Source organism: Taeniopygia guttata, chromosome 17, assembly GCF_048771995.1.
Source record: "Taeniopygia guttata chromosome 17, bTaeGut7.mat, whole genome shotgun sequence".
Taxonomy (NCBI): Eukaryota; Metazoa; Chordata; class Aves; order Passeriformes; family Estrildidae; genus Taeniopygia; species Taeniopygia guttata.
The window spans coordinates 5,677,363-5,698,155 of record NC_133042.1 but is presented as its reverse complement, the minus strand read 5'-3'; the positions used below and the strand labels follow the sequence as shown (position 1 = coordinate 5,698,155).

The 20,793-nt window shown below is 46.2% G+C and overlaps 1 protein-coding gene and 1 non-coding gene across 22 annotated transcripts in view; one reads left to right on the top strand and one right to left on the bottom strand.

Moving 5' to 3' along the window:
- DNM1 (dynamin 1) overlaps positions 1 to 20,793 on the top strand; it is a 63,925-nt gene that overhangs the window by 37,763 nt on the left and 5,369 nt on the right. For 6 of the 21 annotated variants that reach the window (XM_030286424.4, XM_030286425.4, XM_030286419.4 and 3 more), the window contains exons 14-21: positions 1,015 to 1,026; positions 2,279 to 2,392; positions 12,625 to 12,734; positions 13,318 to 13,429; positions 14,618 to 14,629; positions 15,883 to 16,053; positions 16,228 to 16,469; positions 16,832 to 17,050. In XM_030286424.4, the coding sequence (XP_030142284.1) occupies positions 1,015 to 1,026; positions 2,279 to 2,392; positions 12,625 to 12,734; positions 13,318 to 13,429; positions 14,618 to 14,629; positions 15,883 to 16,053; positions 16,228 to 16,469; positions 16,832 to 17,050 (992 nt within the window). Of the gene's footprint in view, positions 1 to 1,014; positions 1,027 to 2,278; positions 2,393 to 12,624; positions 12,735 to 13,317; positions 13,430 to 14,617; positions 14,630 to 15,882; positions 16,054 to 16,227; positions 16,470 to 16,831; positions 17,051 to 18,720; positions 18,856 to 20,276; positions 20,314 to 20,793 lie in introns of those variants that run through there. The other 15 variants (XM_030286436.4, XM_030286434.4, XM_030286432.4 and 12 more) reach the window with 7 other exon arrangements.
- Positions 6,997 to 7,067, bottom strand: MIR199-1 (microRNA mir-199-1). The gene has a single exon (NR_049110.1). It is a non-coding gene; the product is annotated as a microRNA mir-199-1 (primary transcript).

Below are 20,793 nucleotides of genomic sequence, written 5' to 3'. Positions count from 1 at the left end.
GGAAGAACTGAGCATCTGGCAGCAATGGAGGGCAATGGCAGCTTGATAATCAAGATCTGGTTTTGCTTTTCTGGTAGAAATCCCTATTAATTAATGTTCTGTAAATTCCTGTTTGTTCAGCCCCTTCACTAACTGTGCCAACTCTCCTGCCAAGGTGAGAGGTATAGAACACTAGGTCTGAACTGTCACAGAATTGTGCTTTCTGGTTGTCTTTCCCATGAGTGGTATCCACTTTCTGAAAAGAGATTTCAAGAGAGTTCATGGACTTTTTCTGAAAAACTTCACTGGAAGTCTATAAATCTCTGTACAGGGAGATAGAGGGTGATGATAGCCATAGTTGCAGTGGGTATGTATCAGAGCACACCCATGGGAGATGGCAGTGGAGGAGAGCACTTCCCTTAAACCTCCAGGAACTGTAAGGAGTGTACACAGAATCAAAAAGAGAGTAATGGCAGTTTGTCCCAGATTTGCTGGGGATGTGGCAAGGCTATCTTGGCTAGAAGATCTTGGAAACAAAGCCTTACAAACAGCTTCATCGAGAATGGAAGCAAATACTTTTGCTTAGTCTTTTAAAAAGACATTAATTCCTGACATCCATCCTTTTCATAACAGAATGTTTGGCCACCTCTCCCTGGACGTGACATTGCAGAGTGTTTCAGATTGTTGGCAGGCAGGTGTTCTCAGCAGGCTGGCCAGCCAGCCATTTTGGAGCAGTTGTAGGGAATCCCATCCTCTGCAGTCCCTTACAGTAGAGCTGAGCGTAGAAGAGTGCAAAGGGCAGACTCCAGATCTACCTGTAAAGTGCTTTTGCTTTCCTGTTAGCAGATTTATTTTGGGATGGGGATTGCTTGTGTTAACACCTGGGGTAAAAGATTTGGTACCGGCCTCCGATTTATTTTATTTTATTTTTGAGCCTCTCTTCTCCTGCTCCAGCTTTCCTGGTAATAATCTCTCCTCTCTTTGCTCCTCTCCTGCTCTCTGCTCTGCTGCTGTTGCTATGGTTCCCCTTTGCAGGATGAGATCCTGGTGAGTAGAAGGCCACTCAGCAGGGTGTGCTAATGAACATTAATGTTGCATCTGGGAAGGCAAAACCAGGACATAAACACATTATTCCCTCTGCTGCCGAATGGGGAGAGGAGGGCAGCTGGCATTAGACACAGATGAAGCAGAAATAAGGTGGAAAGGTAGTATGTTGAGCAAGAATTCAGAACTGCAGGTACATCTTCCGAGTGGGTGGAGATAAAAAGCAGCAATCCAAGGATGTGTAGTTCTGTTCCACTGCCCCCTCCTGTCCACACGGAGAGTAGGACTAGCTCGAGCTTAGAAGGCAGGAGCTGAACATCTGAGGCTCCTGCGTTTGCCTTTACAGAGTAAATTGCCAATTAAATGATCCTGTACCTCCAGGGCAGGTAACCAGGTAGGCCAACTGGGTAGGTTGCTCACACAATGCAAGCAGCTAATACAAAGTGCAGTCTCATGGTTTTTCAATGCCAGGAACTTTTCAGCAAGCATATCCATACAACATGGTACAAATAATGCATGCAGATGTTTCAAGGTGTGAATAGTGCAGTAATAGTAAAAGCTAATGCTTTTAAGTTAATGCATGCATTTGATTATGGCACCTGTAGGGTTCTAAACGAGCACTTGGTGAATAGGAATCCCCTAGAGAGTAATAGCCTGGCTTCTTTACAAATTAAACTTCTAGGAACTTGTCTTGCCCAAGACAGCCCAAATACCTGGGTATGCTGAAGTCCAGGGTACTAATTCCAGATGCACCATTTTGTTCTGTTATACTTAGTGACTTCTTTGACTAAACTCAGCTCTTTCTGGGGTGCTTGGCTGTGTCCTGAACTAGTTCCTCCTACCCTGAGTTGAGTGAAGTGCTCCACACCTGCAGAAAGGTGTGCTGGTGTCCTGGTTTTCTCTAGGTGTGGCCTTTTCTGGGTGTTTTGATGTGATTTGGTGCTTGTAGGTTGTGCCAGTGTCCAAGGCACTCCTGATGTAGTTCTTTCTGTATCTCTTTCCTCTTGGCAGAGGGTATAATGCACAACACTGCCAGGTTCCTTCCTGCCTCCTTTTTATGCTATTCCTGGCCCTTTTGGGGCAAGGACTTCCACTGGGTAGTTGAATGGGGGGCTCTTCTGGCAGCAGCAGAGAGCACAATGTTCCTTGTCTTTCCATACTGCTCTGCATGTAGGGATGCCCTTGGATCCCTCCTCTGTCATCTAAGGCCAGGAATGATTGTCCTTATTAATGCTCACTGCTTCCTCCCCCTCAGGTGATCCGGAAAGGCTGGCTCACCATCAACAACATTGGCATCATGAAGGGTGGCTCCAAGGAGTATTGGTTTGTCCTGACAGCAGAGAACCTCTCTTGGTACAAGGATGATGAGGTGAGTAGCTCAGCTCTGCTGCTGGAGTCTCAGGCATCTGATGAAGACGAGCACTTCAGATCACTGGGTATTACAGAGTGCTGTCTGCAGCTTGTGACAAGCTGAAACTATCCTTGGGCCAGGCTCCCCATGGCCTCAGTACTGCTGAGTATTTCAGAATTGATGTGAATGTGGCTTGTTTGACGCACAAGGAGTAATATTTATTCTTGAAGTTCTGGCTTAGTGGGAAGTTGACAGGCATTTGGAATGAATTTGACCTTTATTCGTTTTGCTGTGGCAGCTGTGATCATCAAGGGTGTGATGGGTTAGTTCCAAGATTTGGACTTTTAGGCATTTGTGGGGCAGCAGCGAGTTTTCTGAAGGCACGTGGCAATGATTTCATGCATCTCCTGGTTATAAGAAAAAAGCTCTATCAGAGCAAAGCAACAGGAGCTGTGGACCTGAAGCTCTAGCTCACGTGCTGGCTCTTTCTGACCTCGAGTAAATTAGTTAATCTCTCCCAGGTCCAGCTCTTAAACATGCAAAGTAGGAATGTCTTTTTACTGAATCTGTATTGAAAATGGCAGTTAATATGTTATATTTTAAATTGTTTGAGTTGTAAATGGTCAGAGTTCTGCTGATCAAAACTACAGTGATGTGTGGAATATCACTGATAGGAATATGGACCTACTCTGTAGAGTTGCTTGATAATCTTGAATATTAGGAATTCTGGCAACATGCTGTGATGTGTTTCTGCTTCAGTGGGAATTGTTATAAGCAGACAGAATCATTCCAGCTGAAATCACTGTCAACAGCATCTTGCTTCCTATGCAAGACAAAGATAGTTAATTGCCCCTTTTGATTATTTGAAAATAGAAAGAATAGCTGGATGGTTCTGGTAAGAATGTGATTGAAAGGTTTAGTCCCCTCAGTGTGCTGGGAGATGAAAAATGTCTGGTATGATCTAATCGTAAGCTCTGAGTTGATTTGGGTTTCTGATTGCAAATGAAGAAACTTCTCTGCCTGTTATTGTGGTGTGTGTCCCTCAGGTGTTCTGAGGCACTCACTATTGTGTCTGGGAGCTGCAGCTAGGACTGGATTCTTGTCTAGTTGCTATCAGTGGGCCTGTTTCCTTCTCAGCAGGTAGAAATGATGACAAATACAGTGATGAATCAGTCTCTAAATATTGCTTTCTGTATGGAGGTGACTGCTGTGCTGCTATGGATGAGCAGGCAGCAATTTCCTAATTAAAGAACCAGGCATTGAAATGCCTTTTGCTAAAATCAGTGTGTCTCTGCTGTAAGACCCCTGCTCTTTGTGTTCAGAGTGGCTTGGGGAGGCTTCCCTCTCCTCTGGGCTTCATATGCAGGTTGAGTGGTTATAAACATCAAGTAGTTTAATCAAAGCCAGCTGCTACATCTGTATTACAGAGATGATCAGAATTCCCTGTTCTTCCCCCAGGGGGTGGGAGGGAGGGCGGTCTGCAGCGGGGATGTATAAACTGTTGATAGATTCCAGTTGCCTGGGATGGGGATTGGACCTCCCTCCCCTCCTGAGGGAGGGCAGCCTTGGGGGTTGATAGCAACTGGAGGTCTGCACCATTTCCCTTCTGCAGAGCTGCCTAATGAAAACAGTTCCCTGCCAGCCCCTGTCCCTTAAACACAGAGAACCAGCACCGATGAGGTCTGAGCTGCCTCTGAGAAAGGAGCCTTTGTTTTCAACTGAGTGGGAGCAGGGGGGAAAGGGAAGTGTGTGTTTTATTTGCTTCCTCCCCAGGTTCAACTCCTTTATCACTGGCTGTTGTGAGGGAGAAAGGAAGCAACGTCTGCCTGGACTCAAATATTGAATCAGGCTAAAAGTTGGTGCATTTGATGGGCAGCTGGGAGAGCCTTGAGCATGGGGATTCCCGTCCAAACCTCAGTCCTGCATGGAGCTGACTCAACACCCAAGAGCTGCTCCACAGTGCATGGTCCCCTGTCAGACAGGGGATTTTTACATGTCTGTTACAGAGCTCTTGTTCTTCACCAGTTCAGGAGAACTCATGTCCTCTTCAGCTCCTGAAACAATCTCGTGTTTTTAAAGCTTGTACACCATGGTCTTTCTTTGCTTCAGCTCTGGAAGAAGGGGGAGGCTGTGACTGCCCCACCCTGCAGTTTTGTGGGCTCTCTTGTCCTAGTTCCCCTGCGCTCTGGCTGCTTTCCAGAGGGAACAAGGAGGAAGCTGAATCTGCCTTTTGTGGATGGAAGTGCTGGTGGCAGAGCTGTGGGTGCTGATGGGGGAAGGAGCAGGGTGAGGTGGTGTGTGGTGGGGTGAGGGTGAAGGCTGGGCCAGCACCTCTGGGGCCAGGAGGACTGGGGACAGTGCCTCTCCCTGCCCTGTCTCACGAGCCAGGACCCAGTGTCTGCGGAATGAAGACATCTGGACCCCATTAGTGAAATACCAGTCTTTCCGCAGCACTCGCTTGTTTTTTCTCTGCCTCTGAAGAAAGGAACCGAAGCTTAAAATGTCTTAAAGGGCCCAGCATTACATGTTAGCAGGGATATATGGCTGTTGATGCTCTTGAGGGTCCTGAAGGAGTGTGCTGGGGAATGGGAGGGGAAGGAAAGAGTGGGCCAAGCGGGGGTGGAAAGTTGGCTCCCCACTCTGCCTTGCTGCCAAGAGCATGTGTGTGTGCTCCTGGGCTCTCTGTTTTTCTTCCTGTCTCCTTTCAATAAGTCAAACACTGGCCCCATGGAGAGTGGCCCCACAGAAAGCTTGGCCTCCCAGGACCTGGCGACCCTCCTGAGGTACCTGCATCTCCTGAACCCTGTGGGATCATGCTGCAGGCCAGCAGTGGGAAGGAGAGGTGGGGAGGAGCCTGCTCTGGCTGCTGGCAGTACACAGTGAGGTTTCCTTGCTCAGGGAGGCCATAGGATCCCAGTGGAGCAGCAGCACCAGAGCACACTGGCTGCTCAGCAAACAGCACAGTGGACATGATACAAGAATTTGATTTGAATACTCCTCCTGCCCAGATCCCTTATGAAATGCACAGTGCCTATGACTCTGCAGGGCTTTCCTGCCTGCTGGAAAAGAGGGTCTGTGAGCTTGGAGGGAACTGCTGGTGACAGGGACCTTGTAGGCAGGATGGCACGAACACTGTGCTCTGTGGTTCCTGCCAGTAAAGCTCACACCCTGCTCTGCAGGGTAACTGCTCCTTCTGGAGTGCCTGTGTGCCACTGTGTGCTGGAGTGTTTGCACAGCTGGGTGGATGGATATATCTGCTGCTTCTTTTGGGAATTTGTGTGAATGTCCAATAGAGATGGAGCCTTTTGTCCTTACTCAGGTAAATCACATACTAGAAATTTGGGTCTTGTGTGAATGGGTGGCTACATAGAAGAATGACCTTATTGGCTTGGGGGTTGGCATTCACAGGTTGCATGCAATGTCACTGCATTTGAGACCTGTGTGTGTACAAGGAGGGATGGCTGCAGAGTTTTAGGTACTTTAGGTGCATGTAGGTGCTGCATATTCCCTACAGATTGTGTTGATTCCTGATGCAACAGTTGTTAAGCTTCTTCTGTGTCTTCATGCCTTCTCTTTTGCTTGAAACCTATTCCTGTCCTGGGGAAGATGGGACGTTATTGCCAAGCACTAAATAGCTGTGTATTCTGTACCTGTCAGTGTCTCTTACCCAATTCTAGTTTACAAATAAACATATGGAACAGTAGAAATTGTCCTCCCCCACTGTACACATGCACTTCCCACTTCTCTGGCCCCTTCCACTCTCCAATCCATGCCCTTGAGGCCCAGATCAGGTGATCGATCTTTACTCAAATGCCCCCAGTCATGAGAGGCTTGCTGTGATGAGTTGGCTGCTGTTGACTTTTTGCATCCAGCTTGTTTTAAAGAGTATAAGAGCAGATGCACTCTGAGGTGGTTCCTCTCCTGCTTTCGTGCTGCTCTCAGGTGCTCTCTGGAAAATATTTATTTTCTTTACATCCTCTGTGGAGCCTTTCCATTCATGCACTTATATTTTTTCACAAGTGTATTTTTTTTTCATAATCTTACTCAGTTTTTATCAGTCCTCATTTATTCTTTCACTCATTTTCTCTTCTTTCTCTGGCAGACAAACATCAAAGCAAACACAACATCCAGAGCATCCAAACCTCCAACTTTGAAACCCTTGTAGGTTTTTCTTTGTTTTATGACCAATATTCTTTACACTATGAACTCCCCTTTCTCCAGTCACCTTTCTGTGCTTGAACCTGCCTTCTCAGGTAGCAAAGCAAACCGCAGTTGTGACTCTGACAGGCCTGTGTGTTTATTTCTGCATTTTATGGCAAAGCTTAGCATGTGAAACACAAGCCATCCTGAACACAGCTACCCTGGGACAAGCACATGAAACTGAAAGAAATAAGAATGGAATGAGAGAGACAGAGGAGAAATAAGAGGGTTGTGAGTAGGCTGGTGAATAGGCAGGTAGAAGTGATGGTCAGGCACGGCTCCAAAGGGTTAGACCCTCCCAGGCTGAGAGATGAGTGACCTCTGCATGCAGCCATCCCCAGAGCCCACCCTCTCCAAGCATGTCCCTCTGCCGTGCAGGTGTTGCCGTCCCCGTGCAGCACTGGCAGTGTGTGGTGTATCCCAGCACAGCCTAACCAATGTGCAGACTACTGTACAATCTCGTAGTCCTGAACAGGTAGTCTGAACACTGGGCAGACGGAGTGGAGCCTCTGTGATCTGCTCTCCGGCAATCAGCAGCTCATTAGTCCTCTCCCCTCCCTGCTTTTGGGATGGGGTTGTGCGGGGCAGAGATGGGGCGAACGAAAGTCCAAGTCTTGATTGGAAAAACATCCTCCTCTGGCAGCTGGGGGAGAAGAAATGTTGCTCCCTGCATGTTTCCAATTTGGAGCAAGTTTCCAAGCGCGTTCCTCTTCCAGTGCTGGTGTCAGGCTGGTACCTGGATTCCACCTGGGCTATGCTGCACCTTTTTAAAAAGAGAAAAAAAAAAATCAATTACTGCAGTTTGAGGAGAAAATGCTGTGAAGTCTTGGCTGTCACCCAGGTGTGCAGAACTTGTTGCTTCATTCAACTCCGTTTCTTCCCCATGGAGCTGTGTGGGAGGATCCGCAGGCCCCATGCACCCTCATCTCTTCTCCTGAAGATCAGCGGGTCCGTAGCAAAGCTCAAACAGAACCAGCCTTTGCTTCCAAGCCCTCCAGAAGGTCCTTGGACAGGGTTGCAGAAGGCAACCTTGGCCAGTTGCCCTTGCAGCTCACCTCTGGCTGCTGCAGGAGCAATCCACATCCCTTCTTTCTCTCCCCCCACTACGCCCTGGCATTGCTGAGCCTCCCTCCCTCTTCTGGTTTTTGCTCCCTCCCTTCTTGCTTCCCTTCTGTCCTTCTGCCTCACTTGACGTGGCAGTGGAAAGCTAACTAGACTCGAGGGAGGAGCTTGCTGGCTGCTGGGAAGGCAGAGTTTGGCAGGAAGTGAGCGGCTGACGGATGGGGTTGTGCGGGGGAAAGGAAGGTTCCCTACCCTGCATGGAAACTTGAGGAATGCTGTCGCTTTCTGTGACGCCTGGCTCTCATGTAGTGATTCCAGATGTTAGTCCCTGCCCACACGATTTGCTCCCTCTCCCTCTGTTGCAGGGATGAAAAGGACTTCATTCACGTGTGTCCCTTCCCGGATTCCTTCTTCTGGTGTGGATGGTTAAGATTTGTGACCAAAAATGTGAACACTTGGAACTCCCATCTTGGCACCGAGGTGTAACCTACCCTCTCTCAGGGGTGTGAAACACTTGGTGTGTGTGTTGTGCTTTACCTTAGCAAAGCAAGTCAGATACTCTGGGATGGTCCATCCCTGCCCTGGCACAAGGACAGGCGCAGGGAGAAGTGCCTGGTTGTCCTTTGTGAAGGCTGGTGGGCATTGCTGTGATGTTAGAGGGGTCATGACAGTCAAGTTTTGGGCACTATAGTCTCTCTCAAGCAGTTCAGGTTTCTGCCTATGCTTCCTCATAAGCTCCCTGATGGCTACCTAGGGTTGCACTTTGCTGCAGGTTTAAATCTGCTCATTATTTCAGCTGATGTGAATAAAATTCTCCACTTTAGTGCAGGTGAGTTAATTACTATTGCTAAGCCAACAGTAATGGTTGTGATTAATCATATGAGTCCAGGTCTAGTGTCTACAGAGCTTTTGAACTAAATCAGCTTAAAATCTTAGGATGTGTTGTTTAAGATAAACTTAAACCAAGGCAGCTTTCTGATGTAAACAAGCCATTACAGCTGCTTTGCAGCCTGGGGGAGGAATCATTCCTATAAATTATGTTCTGAGGGCAAAAGTGACACAGGTGTGTTTGGGAAAGATGGTCTCAAGATGTGTGTATGTAGTGGGATGACCAGGGCTTCCTGGAGGAATGACATCTCAGAAATTCAGCTCTTCTACTTGCTAAGATGAGAAGCAGAAAGGAATTGGTAACATCTTGTTTGGGGGAGTGGAATGGTTGGTTCTGCTTGAAAAGCTCAGCTTGCTTGCTTTCAAATATTCCAAACTGTTTTTTGGAGGATTTTTCCTAATATTCTTTTAGTGTGCATGTATTCGTACTGTGTGTTTATTATAAATTATTATGTTAATGTTTCTCCAATGTCGTAGAGTTTTATTATTGGAGTTTCCAAAATGCTGTGCATGTATTTAACAGAAACAATTTTACTGAAGCCCCAGGCATCTCTGGGGCAGGTTTGTTTACCTGTAATGCTTTACATCTTATAGGAGGGAAAGGAGATTAAGAGGTTTAAGTAAGATTAATTTCTTCTAATTTCCCACTGCCCCCAGTTAAAACAATGGCAATGTCTTCTCCGGTTTCCACAGACCCTTGTCTCTGTGCAGAAGGTGGTGTTTGTCATAACAGCTACAGGGAAACCTTTAATTAGTTTATTTATGCTCCAAATGCAAACTGAGATCTGATAATTCTGCCAATTACTTTCTTGTGCTGTGAGTGCCAATTTCCAACCTTAGGGAGCCCACACATGCATCTGTCAGCTTCATTTTGCAAGTATCCAAGAGCAGGAAAATTTACTTTACTGCTGAGGCAATCCAGGTGAATGGAGAGAATGCTTGGAGTCAGGCTGGCTTGCTGCCTGCTGAATTCTGTGAACTTCTTGAACTTCTTGTAGCTTATTACCTATAGGTTAGCAACAAATAATTCAGGTGATACGCAGATTATTGCTATATCTGGCCAAAACCCATCTCTAGGATTTAACCACCATAAGGAGATGTGTAGCAACAATAAAGGATGTTGGAATATCAGGCTGCAACTGCAGCATCATGTTTTTCCTGCAGCTATTGTGCTTGCCACCCCACAACTGGAATGGCTCATGGATCCTGGTTGGTTTCCTGGCCATGTGTATTTTCTTTCCCTGGTAGATGCAAAGTACAGAGCCATATGGCTGTATTCTGCACTGTGCTGGGGGTGGGGGAATAATCCTCTGGCACTTTTCCTGCCTCTGCAAGGAGCTTGCAGTCATCTCTTTCTGCAGCTCTCCGTGCAGGCTGAGACTCCTGTGGGGAGCAGCAGGCCTGATGAGGGGTAGTTACCCCTACAGTATTCCCAAAGCAACACTGAGCACCATTTTCTGGTTTGTACAGTCTGGGGGCCTCTGCCACTGCTGCACCTCCCCTTGGCCTCATGGCTCTAGAGATGAACTCACAGCCAACGAGCACGTTTTATATAACACATACTCTGCTGCTGAGGGACAGTTTTGCTTGATTTTTTTTTTTTTATTCTCTTTATTGATGGAGGGCTATATGAGCAACATAAGCCTCTTGGGATTAGACTGAGGACTTTGAATATAAGATTTCATTAACTACTTTCCCATTTTGATATGTGCTGGTTCTTCCTTCTCTTCCCTCCTGACTCCAAGTCTGGAAAGCTGGAGAGAGAGAGAAGCCCTTTCCCCCTCTTGGCCAGGATGCTGCTCAGCCATAGCACACCCTGCCAGATTGCTAACGTATGGGCAGAGTGCTCAGCCAAAGTTTTGAGAGGCTCAGCCCTTGGCAGCTCATTCCACACTTTCCTGTCTCTACATTCAGGAAATGAAGTCAGATTGTTGATATAAAACAGGCTGGGTTGAAAACTGAGAAGCTGGAGAGGCTGAAATGGGGGACTGGGAAGGGGGAGGTGTAGGGAGATGGGGAGCAGCAGGGCCTCCTTGCAGGTTTGCCTGGCTTGGGGGCTTCTTGACTTGTGCCCATGTCCTCCACTTGATTGCTCTTGCTACCTCCCCCTCCAGGACTGATAAGCTGTGCTGGCAGACAGATATTTTATCTTCTGTTATCTGTAGCAAGATCAGCATGTGGAGATAGTGCTGTCTTGACCACGTGGCAGCATTTATGTGAGAGCTTGGAAAGGGTGAAAGTTGAAACTCTGGCATGTTGTTTCCATATCAGTGACATGGAATTCCCTTTTTTTTTTGACATTTTTTCCTGAAGAATGACACCAGGGCAGAACTTATATGGAATTATGTGGGTCTAATGCAGAAAGTTTTACTCGGACATCTTGAACATCAGCAGATTTTGTTGAGTTTTTTTGGTTGGTTTTTTTTTTGTGGTTTGGGTTATTTGTTTTTGCTTGTTTGTTTTGTTGTTTGATTTTGGTTTTTTGTTGGGCTTTTTGGGGTCTTTTTTTGGGGGAGGGGGCATGAGGAGTGGTTAGTGTTTTGTTTTGTTTTTTCACTGGCCCAGGGCTGTGGAGTGAGTGCAGGGAGTTCCAGTTAAGCAAGGCTGCAGTGGGGATGGTCTGACTTAGCCAGGGGCTCAGCAGTGTTGTTCTCTTCTAGGTCACTAGTTCACCCTAAGTCAGTATAATGATAACCCAGAGTAACAGAAAGCTGCAAGTTGTTTGTGTCTCACAGAATCTGAAGTAGTGTGAGTAGCTCTGAGACCAGCATGTGGCTGACAGAGATCCCATTAGAAAAATGCCTGCCCACATCTAATTAAAACTGATCAGCAGGATTAGAAAGTCCAGGGAAATTTGCTTTGAAGAATTCTCCTGTTTTCATGGCCTGGCATATTTGAGAGGGAGTCTGGCAGCAGCCCAAGTGATCTCTTCTGTTTTCTAGGTGCTGGTTTTTGAGATATTCTCATGGCATATGATTTGTAATGAACTGGTACAGTTTGATCTTTGGGATATCTCAGTACTGTGAGGTGCTGGTATCCTTTAGCAAACTCAAGTCAATTTAGCTGAAGTTTAAAGGATATTAGGACTTGGAATTATCTGGGTGTCAGAGCTCAGCAGCTTGTCACTTGTACCTGCTCCTCTGCCCTGCCCGTCCTTCCTAGTCAGCTCTTCAGGATCTCTCCTCACTGACCATCTTTGTTTTCCATACTGTTTCCCCCAGTCATGATCATGTTGTTTCCAGCCAAGAAAAGTCTACAAACACACAAGATCTCACAAGGGGACAGGCTCACATGCTTGCTTTGCACATAGGAGTATGCTCTGGGTTTGGTTTAGTCTTGGATAGCTGCATTCTGCCATTTGGAGACCAGTGTGAGGGCTCCCTCTCTTGTCATGCTGGGGTATAATTCCCAGCTGGAATAGGATGCTCCAAATGAGGGCCTTAAACCAAATTCAGTTCTATTAATTTGCTGTAGATCCAGATTTGAGACTAAGCAGAGGTTATAATTTCTGACTTAACTTTTACATTTCCATTCAGAAACTAAGATCAAGTTTTGATGGCTTTTTTTAAATGAAGGTGAAAGGTTCACAGTAACTAATAGAGTGTAGGACTAGGACAGTGATAGGATGAAGTAACAAAATCAGCAAGTCAAATTGTCTGAAGAGGTAAATATGATTTATATATATTCACATATGTGTGTGTGTATATATACACCAGATCTTTAACATAATATTTAACATCAAGGTTTATTGACACTTAACTTCTGTATTAAACCAGCTTCTCTATTACATCCCTGTCTTTTCCTGAGCCTGGATTGACCCCTTTGCTGAGGAGAGTGGGACCACAGCACAGTCTGAGGAAGTTGGACATTGCTGTGGAGGAATTAATGGGACAGGGTTGTTGGGCCACATCACAAAAGCAGTTGGGAAGGACAAATTCTTGTTTCCAGATTTCCCCTTCTCTCACAGACTCAAGGAAACAGAGGACCTGGGTCTGAGAATGCCTCTCTGTTGATGAGGAGCCCTGCTGCTGATACTCTGTGCTAGCAGAGCAGAGGTGCCCCTGGAGCAGGGAGTGACTTGTTCCTCATTCCCTTTTCAGGAGAAGGAGAAGAAGTACATGTTACCAGTGGATAACCTGAAACTGCGAGATGTGGAGAAGGGGTTCATGTCCAGCAAGCACATCTTTGCTCTCTTCAACACTGAACAGAGGTATGCTCCCATCTCAGCACACCAAGCTGCTGTAGCTAGGGACAGGATTTATGTAACAGAGTAGGGATGAGTGTGGTAGGATAGCTGTCCAGGAAAGATATGATTGTCCTTTCAAGACAGCCAGTTCTGAAGGAGATGGGAGGACTTAACTTCATTCCTTCTGATCTTACAGATATGTGTAATTTCCCTTTTGCTTGCCAGTGCATGGCTTGTGGTGTGAAATTAACCCTTCAGCCTTTTGGTGTGGTTACCTCAGTCTGCCTGTGGCTGGGATATATATTTATAATCACAATGTTCTTGGTGAGTGACTAGGAAAATCCATAGGACATGGGATGGGTGGAGGAGTCCAGCAGCAAGCAGAATTGAAAAGGGAATGTTTTTCAGGCCTTGTTGAAACACACAACTGATTTGAGAGCAATAAAATTAATTTCCTTTTGCAGGATCATCATGAGTTCCTAGCAAGGGACCAAGTATCTCTGTCTTCAAATGACTGGAGGATTCCCTAGTCATTGATATCTTTGTCAGATATGGGCAAATCTCTGAGTTGAGAGAGAGAATAATAAAATATATTTCTTCCTGTCAGGAATGTTTACAAGGACTACCGGCAGCTGGAGCTGGCCTGTGAGACCCAGGAGGAGGTGGACAGCTGGAAGGCTTCCTTCCTTCGGGCAGGAGTCTACCCTGAGCGTGTTGGGGTAAGTGACAGCTGTAATAATGGGATAAGGAGGAGCACAGCATGTGTCTTGAGAAGCATAGCTCCGTCTTCTTGTGTTAAAAATAAGTCTGTGAAGATTTTGCCTTTCCAGAGGTGAGAATCTTTCTGGTGCTTCCATTAGGGAAGCTTGAGATAAAGTAACTGGCAGCTTCAAAGTGAAGATAAAGTAGGAAGGACTGCCTTGATAAATCCCTCTAGCTGTCTTGTTTTGTGGACATGAAATTCACAATATGAGGGTGACATTTAACTACTGTGACTGCTAACTGGTATGATATCCACTGAGCAAAGGCACTATTTCTTTTTGTGAACTGTACAGCCTTATTAGGAACTTCCTGACTTAGCAGTTGTTCTCCCTTTCCTTCCTCCAATTAATTGGGGAGTGATGTTCTTTGAATTATTCTTTTGCTTTGTGGATACTCTAATATGCTCCTTTAGCAAGAACTCTTATCTCTTCCCTTCCTCTTGTCCCACAGCACTTATTGTCAGCATTATTTTCTGCTTTAAGAGTATCTTCTAGACAACTGTGGTATTTGTTTCTGTTCAAAGTCTTTCCGTTCCTCTGTGAGAGGAAGCTACTATAAATAGTTTTCCCATTAGAAAAGTGATAATTGCTTTTCTGTTTGTATTTGTTGCTTCTAATAGATTTCTTGCATTCATCTGTCCTGTTACACTTGAATATTGCTGCTTTTGCCTTAAAGTATTTCCTAACAAACTGATAAGAGATTTTAAAAATAGAATTAGGGACTGGGCTTTAGCAGTGACATGACTTCAGATTAGCTTTGGACCAGACTGGGCCTCTTAACCACAGTGGCCATGGGCCACCTGTTGCTGTGCAAGTGGAGGGGTGTGACATGGGAGCCCTGGTCCCTGTCTCAAAACCCCTCTAAGGAATGGCAGTGGCCCTTACAGGTAAGAAAGTTGTCCTCTGTTGCTAACAATATGAATTCCTTTGCAGAGCATCCCACTTTTCAGTTTAGCTAAACAGTTGACTTGTTCCTCTTCTAGGGTAATAGGGGTACTGATGTATTTTTAGTGGGATTGGTCTTTTGCTTGTCAGTGCTATTATGGGACCTTCTCCAAATTCTGAGACCAACTAAAAGTTATTTTTTTATTTTGTTGTCCCTTTTTGTTTTAATTTTTTCCATGTGTGCTCAAACTGGCCTGCCAGGACAAGGACAAAGTAAGTCTGACCCCCTCTGCCTGTGTTGCCTCCTGGGGCTCTCACCAGATAGCTCTCTCATTTTTTTCCTCCTTTTGTCACAATTTCCTGAGAGGATTTGCTTCTTCTCCCTCTTTGTACCCTCTGTTGGATTCCTGGTGTCTGTTTCTGCTCTTGGTTTGAGTTTTCCTTTTTTCTTTTTATTCCTCCCTTTTTGTATGACTTCTGAATCTTGGTGCAAGCTTATTTTTGGCTTTTTTTACCCTCACTTTTTTTAAGTTGTCCTATTTGACATCCACTTCCTTTACTTTGTTTCACACTGAAACCTTACATTCCTTCATTATGTAAGATCTTCTCAGCAAAAGCTCAAATGAACAAAAGCATTTGCCCTTTCTCATATATTTTGTTCCCCAAAACAAAAGACAAGCCATTTCCTACATGGCAAATTGTTCAGACTAGGGCTGTTTAAAACAAAGATGTTTCATTATACAATCATGGGGGTTTTTTTAAAATAAGCAGTGAGGAAGGCAGCAGTTCTTTCATGCTTCAATGCTTTGAAATTGATCCCAAATGGAGGAGCCTTGGAGATGGCTTGCTGTCAAACAGCACAGTCCAGGTTTTACCTTACAGAATAATCAATGTACTTCAGGCAAGCAGGAGGAGATTCATCCGCTTGGTGTGAAAGAAAATATAATAATAACTTATGCTGCAGGAGTTGCAGTTGAAGTGATAGGAAAGTTTTCTAGTTCATTCCATCTACTTGTGGTCAGCCTGAGAGGAGCAGTTGTTTCACTTCTCTGTATCTATTTTCTCATTTGTATAATGAGTACAAAGATGCAGCATGGCAGAGAGCCTGTGAGACTTAATTTATGGTGAACGATCTTGGTTTTAACTGACTCTGGTCATGGAAAACCCAGATCAAATGAAGAACCTTTCAGGAAGCTGTAAACATTAAAAAGGAATAATGCAGCTTTGAGTATGCACCAGAGCCATAACCTCTGAACGTGTGTCAGGAGTCCCTGTTGCCTTTCACCTTTTCTTAATAACTTTCTACTAAGAGAGCAGCTTTATTGCTAAAATTTCTCAGATCTGAGCTGGAGAAGTCTGTACAAACTGAGTTGTGCATTGACAATCACAGCTCAAAATGTAAGTTTAAGTTTTATTTATTGCATGCGCTTCCTGCCTGTTCCTTTCTACTCTTCTCTTAGTTCTCATGGAAAGCCAATTTTGTGTTACATTTGAAGAACCAATACGTTTCTCCTTTTTTTCTGCAGGCCAGTGAAGCAGAGGAGAATGGAGGAGACAGCTTCATGCACTCCATGGATCCTCAGCTGGAGAGACAAGTGGAAACGATCAGGAACCTGGTGGATTCCTACATGGCAATTGTCAACAAAACCATCAGAGACCTCATGCCGAAGACAATCATGCACCTCATGATTAACAATGTACTTATCTCACTGTGGTCAGTGGAGGTGGGAGAGGCAGAAAGGAGAAAAATAGAGAGGGAGGAAAAAATGAAGAAAAACAGAAGGCAGCTTGGAAGGAAGAGGTGGGGACAGAATAGAGTGTTTTGGGGGAAAGATGGTGAAAACTGATTCCCTCTCTCTGCTGACTTACAGACCAAGGACTTCATCCATTCAGAGCTGCTGGCGAACCTGTACTCCTGTGGTGACCAAAACACGCTGATGGAGGAGTCGGCGGAGCAGGCCCAGCGACGCGACGAAATGCTGCGCATGTACCACGCCCTGAAAGAGGCCCTCAACATCATCGGGGACATCAACACCAGCACCATCAGCACCCCCATGCCCCCACCGGTGGACGACTCCTGGCTGCAGGTGCAGAGCGTACCGTCCGGACGCAGGTACCAGAGGCTCAGGGGGAGAGCCCCGCAGACCTGCCTGACGCCTCTTCAGTGCCTTGCTGGGGCCTCCCACTGACACAGGGAGTCCTCTTCTTCCTGTGGATGAAGAGTCCTGGGTATTTCTGCTGGCAGGCTCCTAGGACATCTTTACAGAGATGTTGAGATGTTCTAAACCCTTGGGTTGTATGGGGCTGACAGCTTTGAAGGCATCCGTGGTCCTGGTGTGGCCCTTGAAAGCCGAAGGGTGGTGTGTAAAGTGATGTGAAGCTAAAGACAGAAACACTGAAGGCAGAGTGGTGCCTGTGGTGACATAGGGATCCCAGAGCTGTTGCTGCAGTTGAATGCCTTTGTTTGTTTGGCAGGTCCCCCACATCCAGCCCCACACCGCAGAGGAGAGCTCCTGCAGTGCCCCCCGCCAGACCTGGGTCGCGCGGACCAGCTCCTGGGCCACCTCCTGCTGGTGGCTCCACACTGGGTGGTGCCCCCCCTGTGCCCTCCAGGCCAGGTGCCTCTCCTGATCCCTTCGGGCCCCCACCTCAGGTTCCTTCTCGGCCTAATCGTGCTCCTCCTGGTGTTCCCAGGTAAGTCCTGAAACACTGCTCCATGCAGGTGTGGAGTATGTTCTGGTTTTGGATTGGAACCTTGGCAGCACTTGGCCTGCCTGGGCCATAGGAGGAGAATGGAGTGCATGGTGTGGGTAGAGCCTTTGGATATCTGAATTGGGTCCAGAGGCAGTAGCATCGTTGTCCTCTGAGATTTCATTGTATGGATGAGGCAATGCCAAGGCAGCTCTCAGAAACAGAGGGGCAGCTGTTCCTCTCTACAAACCTCTATAAAGAATGTGGGAGACAACCTCGAACCCAAGGTTTACAGCAATTGTACCAATGCCTGTAGTCACCAGATAAATCACAGGACTAGGGTGAGATTCCCCTCTGTGTAGGTCTCCTGATAGTCTGAAGCTCCCCCTTTTCTCTTGGCCCAGAGTTCTTCAAGGTGAGTTGGAAGACCTTCAAAGCTGTTCAGTTGCTTTCTGGCTGGGAGAGTATCACAGCATCACTGGCGGGGAAATGAATTCTTAGGCAATTTTGGTGTTTGTGTAATCAACTTCAGCATTTTCCAGTCTAGAGGGTTCAAATCACACAGCTTTGCTTTCCCATTAGGAAACTCATTTCCTTTCCTGTTCAGTTACTTCAGACACACTTCAACATAGTAATAAGGGATTATCCCCGTGCAGCTGAGTACGTGTTCCTGAACAGAACTTGGGAGGCAGTCTGGAAGCAGGAATGCTTTTATGTTGGGTACTTAGTTTCCCTTGAGGAGGGGGAGGTAATTGCAGTGTAAAGAAAAAACATAATCAGAAGCTCCCCAGTGACATGGCAGAGGAAACACTTCCCTTGTGGAAAACACCTCTTCAGTGAGTGCTGGTGGCACAGGTGTGAAACTTCACCCTTTTCTGTGGAAACACCATGCCTATCAATGGTTGGGGATGGTGTGTGGCAGACTGGGTTCAGTATTCCTCCTGTGATAGTGCCCAGCTCATATTTGGTGCTGCCTGTTTGGAGGGAAGTGTTCTCTGCCAGACTGCAGCCAGCCTAGAGGTGGATGAGTCCAGACAGCTTCATAGACCAGTTTCTGACACTGGTGTATGCAAATGGTTTTACTTTCTTGGTGCCTTTGCCCCAGTCCTTCCTATGCACCTTGATGCAGCTCCCACAGTAACTTGTCCTCACATACCTCAGTGTTGTCCTGGAGACTGTGGAGGCACCTATGGATGTCAGCATGCTTCTACTGTGTATTTTGGCTCCTGCTTCTTGTGGCCCTGCCTTTCCATATATTGTTACTCTTGGTTTTGTTTTCAGTATACTTATGCTTCTTTATGTCTCCATCTCCCTCCTTTCACTCAGTTTCATTTCTTCACTCATGAAAAATATTCTATATACCTGGCCGTCGTGATAGGATTCCCCAAATGGGCTGAAATGAATTGGCCTTTTTTAAAAGAAATCTGTCATTGCCTATCTTAATGGCTTTTCTGCCTTTTGCATGAGTACAAGGGTTTAGGGAAAGGCAGGGAAAACAGCACTGGAGCAGAGGAGGAAAGAGTTTCATGCTTGACTGAGCAACCCCTTGGTTTAGGAGAGATGGTAGGTTGGATTGCATGCTACTGACTGCCCTGATCTGGAGTTGAGAATGTAATTCCAGAAGCTGTGAAGTGTGATGCTCATTCTCTGATCCCCCTCTCTGATTCTTCCAGTTGTTCATAGACTCCTCCGGATCCTGATACCAGCTTGTCATTTGAGTTCACTGATGAATGGAGAATTTCCAATGACAAGGGACTCTTTCTCTTCCTCTCCTGTATATAGAATAAGAATGTTCCCTGCTAGCACTTGGACTCGGGTCCTTCTGCCATGGGTGAACGAATGCCATCTCCATTGTTGCTTTTTTAATACCCATCTTTCCCTTGCTAACCGGGCTGTGTAGTGTGTGTGTGAGAGGAACAAAGCCCTCGTGTTCAGCACGAGTGGGCTTTGCTGGAGGAGTTGGTGGTGTGGAGTGAACTCGAGTGGGTGGTGGTGGCTGGCTGTGCTTTGTGTGCTCAGTGATGCCTGTGTAGAAGTTTGGTAGTTTTGTGCCTCTGTTTTGAGCATCTGATTTTATGAATGATGAACTTACACAAGTGTCATGCTACTCCTTTTTCATAAACATAAGTGTATAAACACATTTTCACATGTAATCACCACATGGTATATTTTTTTGCACAGAAAGATTTTCCTGCATATAATTAGGGACACTTAAGACTTACCATCCTGCTTCTGTGCTTAGCATTTATTCTATTTACTGTGGAAGTCCATATAGTCAAATGCATAATTTTGGGAGCTGAAAGTTACAAACACATTTAGGATTTGACCTGGGAAAGAAATCCATTAAGGTATTCCCCATGTATTTAGGCTCTTTAGTTTAAAATAGTTTGATGGAACTTGTAGGTAGAAGAGCTTGAAGGAGAATTAAGGGAGTTTCAGCGCAAATGACTCAACCATTGGAAAAATGTGTTGAAGGCGTTAATGTGTTCTCCATTCTTTGGTGTCATAAGGGCATGGGTCTGGAGTTACCTCCTGGCAGGGATGGCTCTCACTGGCTGTTGTGCTGGTCAGTACAATGGGGACACATCACTGGAACTTTTCTCTTTAGTGATTTAGTGGCCGATGTCTGTGCCCATGGCCAGGGCTTGGAACTAGGTGATCTTTAAGGTCCCTTCCAACCCAAACCATTCCATGGTAAGGTCACACAGCTGTATGACCCAAATTATTCAGGAGGTCAGAGTAGCTGATTTCATGATTTATGACCTTCAGAAAAGCCCCCACCTGCTTTATGCTGTTTTAGGTAGTGCTCAGGACTGCATGTTATCTCCCTCTTTCCTGAGCTCGCTCTTAAACATTTAATTTGGTCAGACGATAGGAGTCCTCAGTGAGAGACAAGCCCAGATATCTGTGCCCAGCTGGTGGGTGCTGAAACCTGGGTATGACACTGCTGTGAACATCAGCCTGGATGTGTGAGGAACAGCCAGTAGGTGTGTGGATGGTTGGATAGGTTTTGATGCACTCCTGTGCACGACAGGGTCTGGATGTGTGGAAAGATGAGGCTGAGTGTTTTCTGTGTGTTTGCAGTCCCCCTACTCATGCTGTGTTTGGAGGGGGATGTGTGACTGTGTCTGTGCAAGCTCCTGTGTATCTGTTCCACCTTCCTGACAGTCTGTGTGGCCTCTGCCTTGAACTGTCTGAACTGCCATGTTGATTTCGTGTTGTCTTTCAGAATCACTATCAGTGACCCCTGAGGACTGGCAGCCACGGTAGGTTTCGCACTCTCGCTGGATGCATGAGTCACTGTGTCCCCATCCTCCAGCACCGCTCTGCAGCTCTCCTCCGCTGCCCAGTTCTTGTGTTAGTAACAGAGTCCCTTGTCTGATGAACCACCTCTGCCAGGATCTCATAAAGGGAGGAGTCTTGAACAGAAAAACTGGCTAATCAGAGCCAGAGCAGCTGCTTGAGCTGCAGGAGCTGGGAAAGCTTCAGTACCTGATTTAAGGTCTGGAGGAACCTTTCTCTGCTTCTAAATAGAGAAGGTGGGATGGGGGAATGAGCTCTGGCAACAATGTCTAAACTCTGTGTCTTTCATTTGGCTTATATCCACACTGATTGTAAGATCAGCTGAATAAACTCTGCTTTGATTTGGTCTGTCAGCTCTGTTAGGATCAAGACAGAGACTTGGGGAGCTGATAGTTCAGACTCCTCTTCTTATATTCCAATGTCTGGCTGGAGAAGTGCTCCCA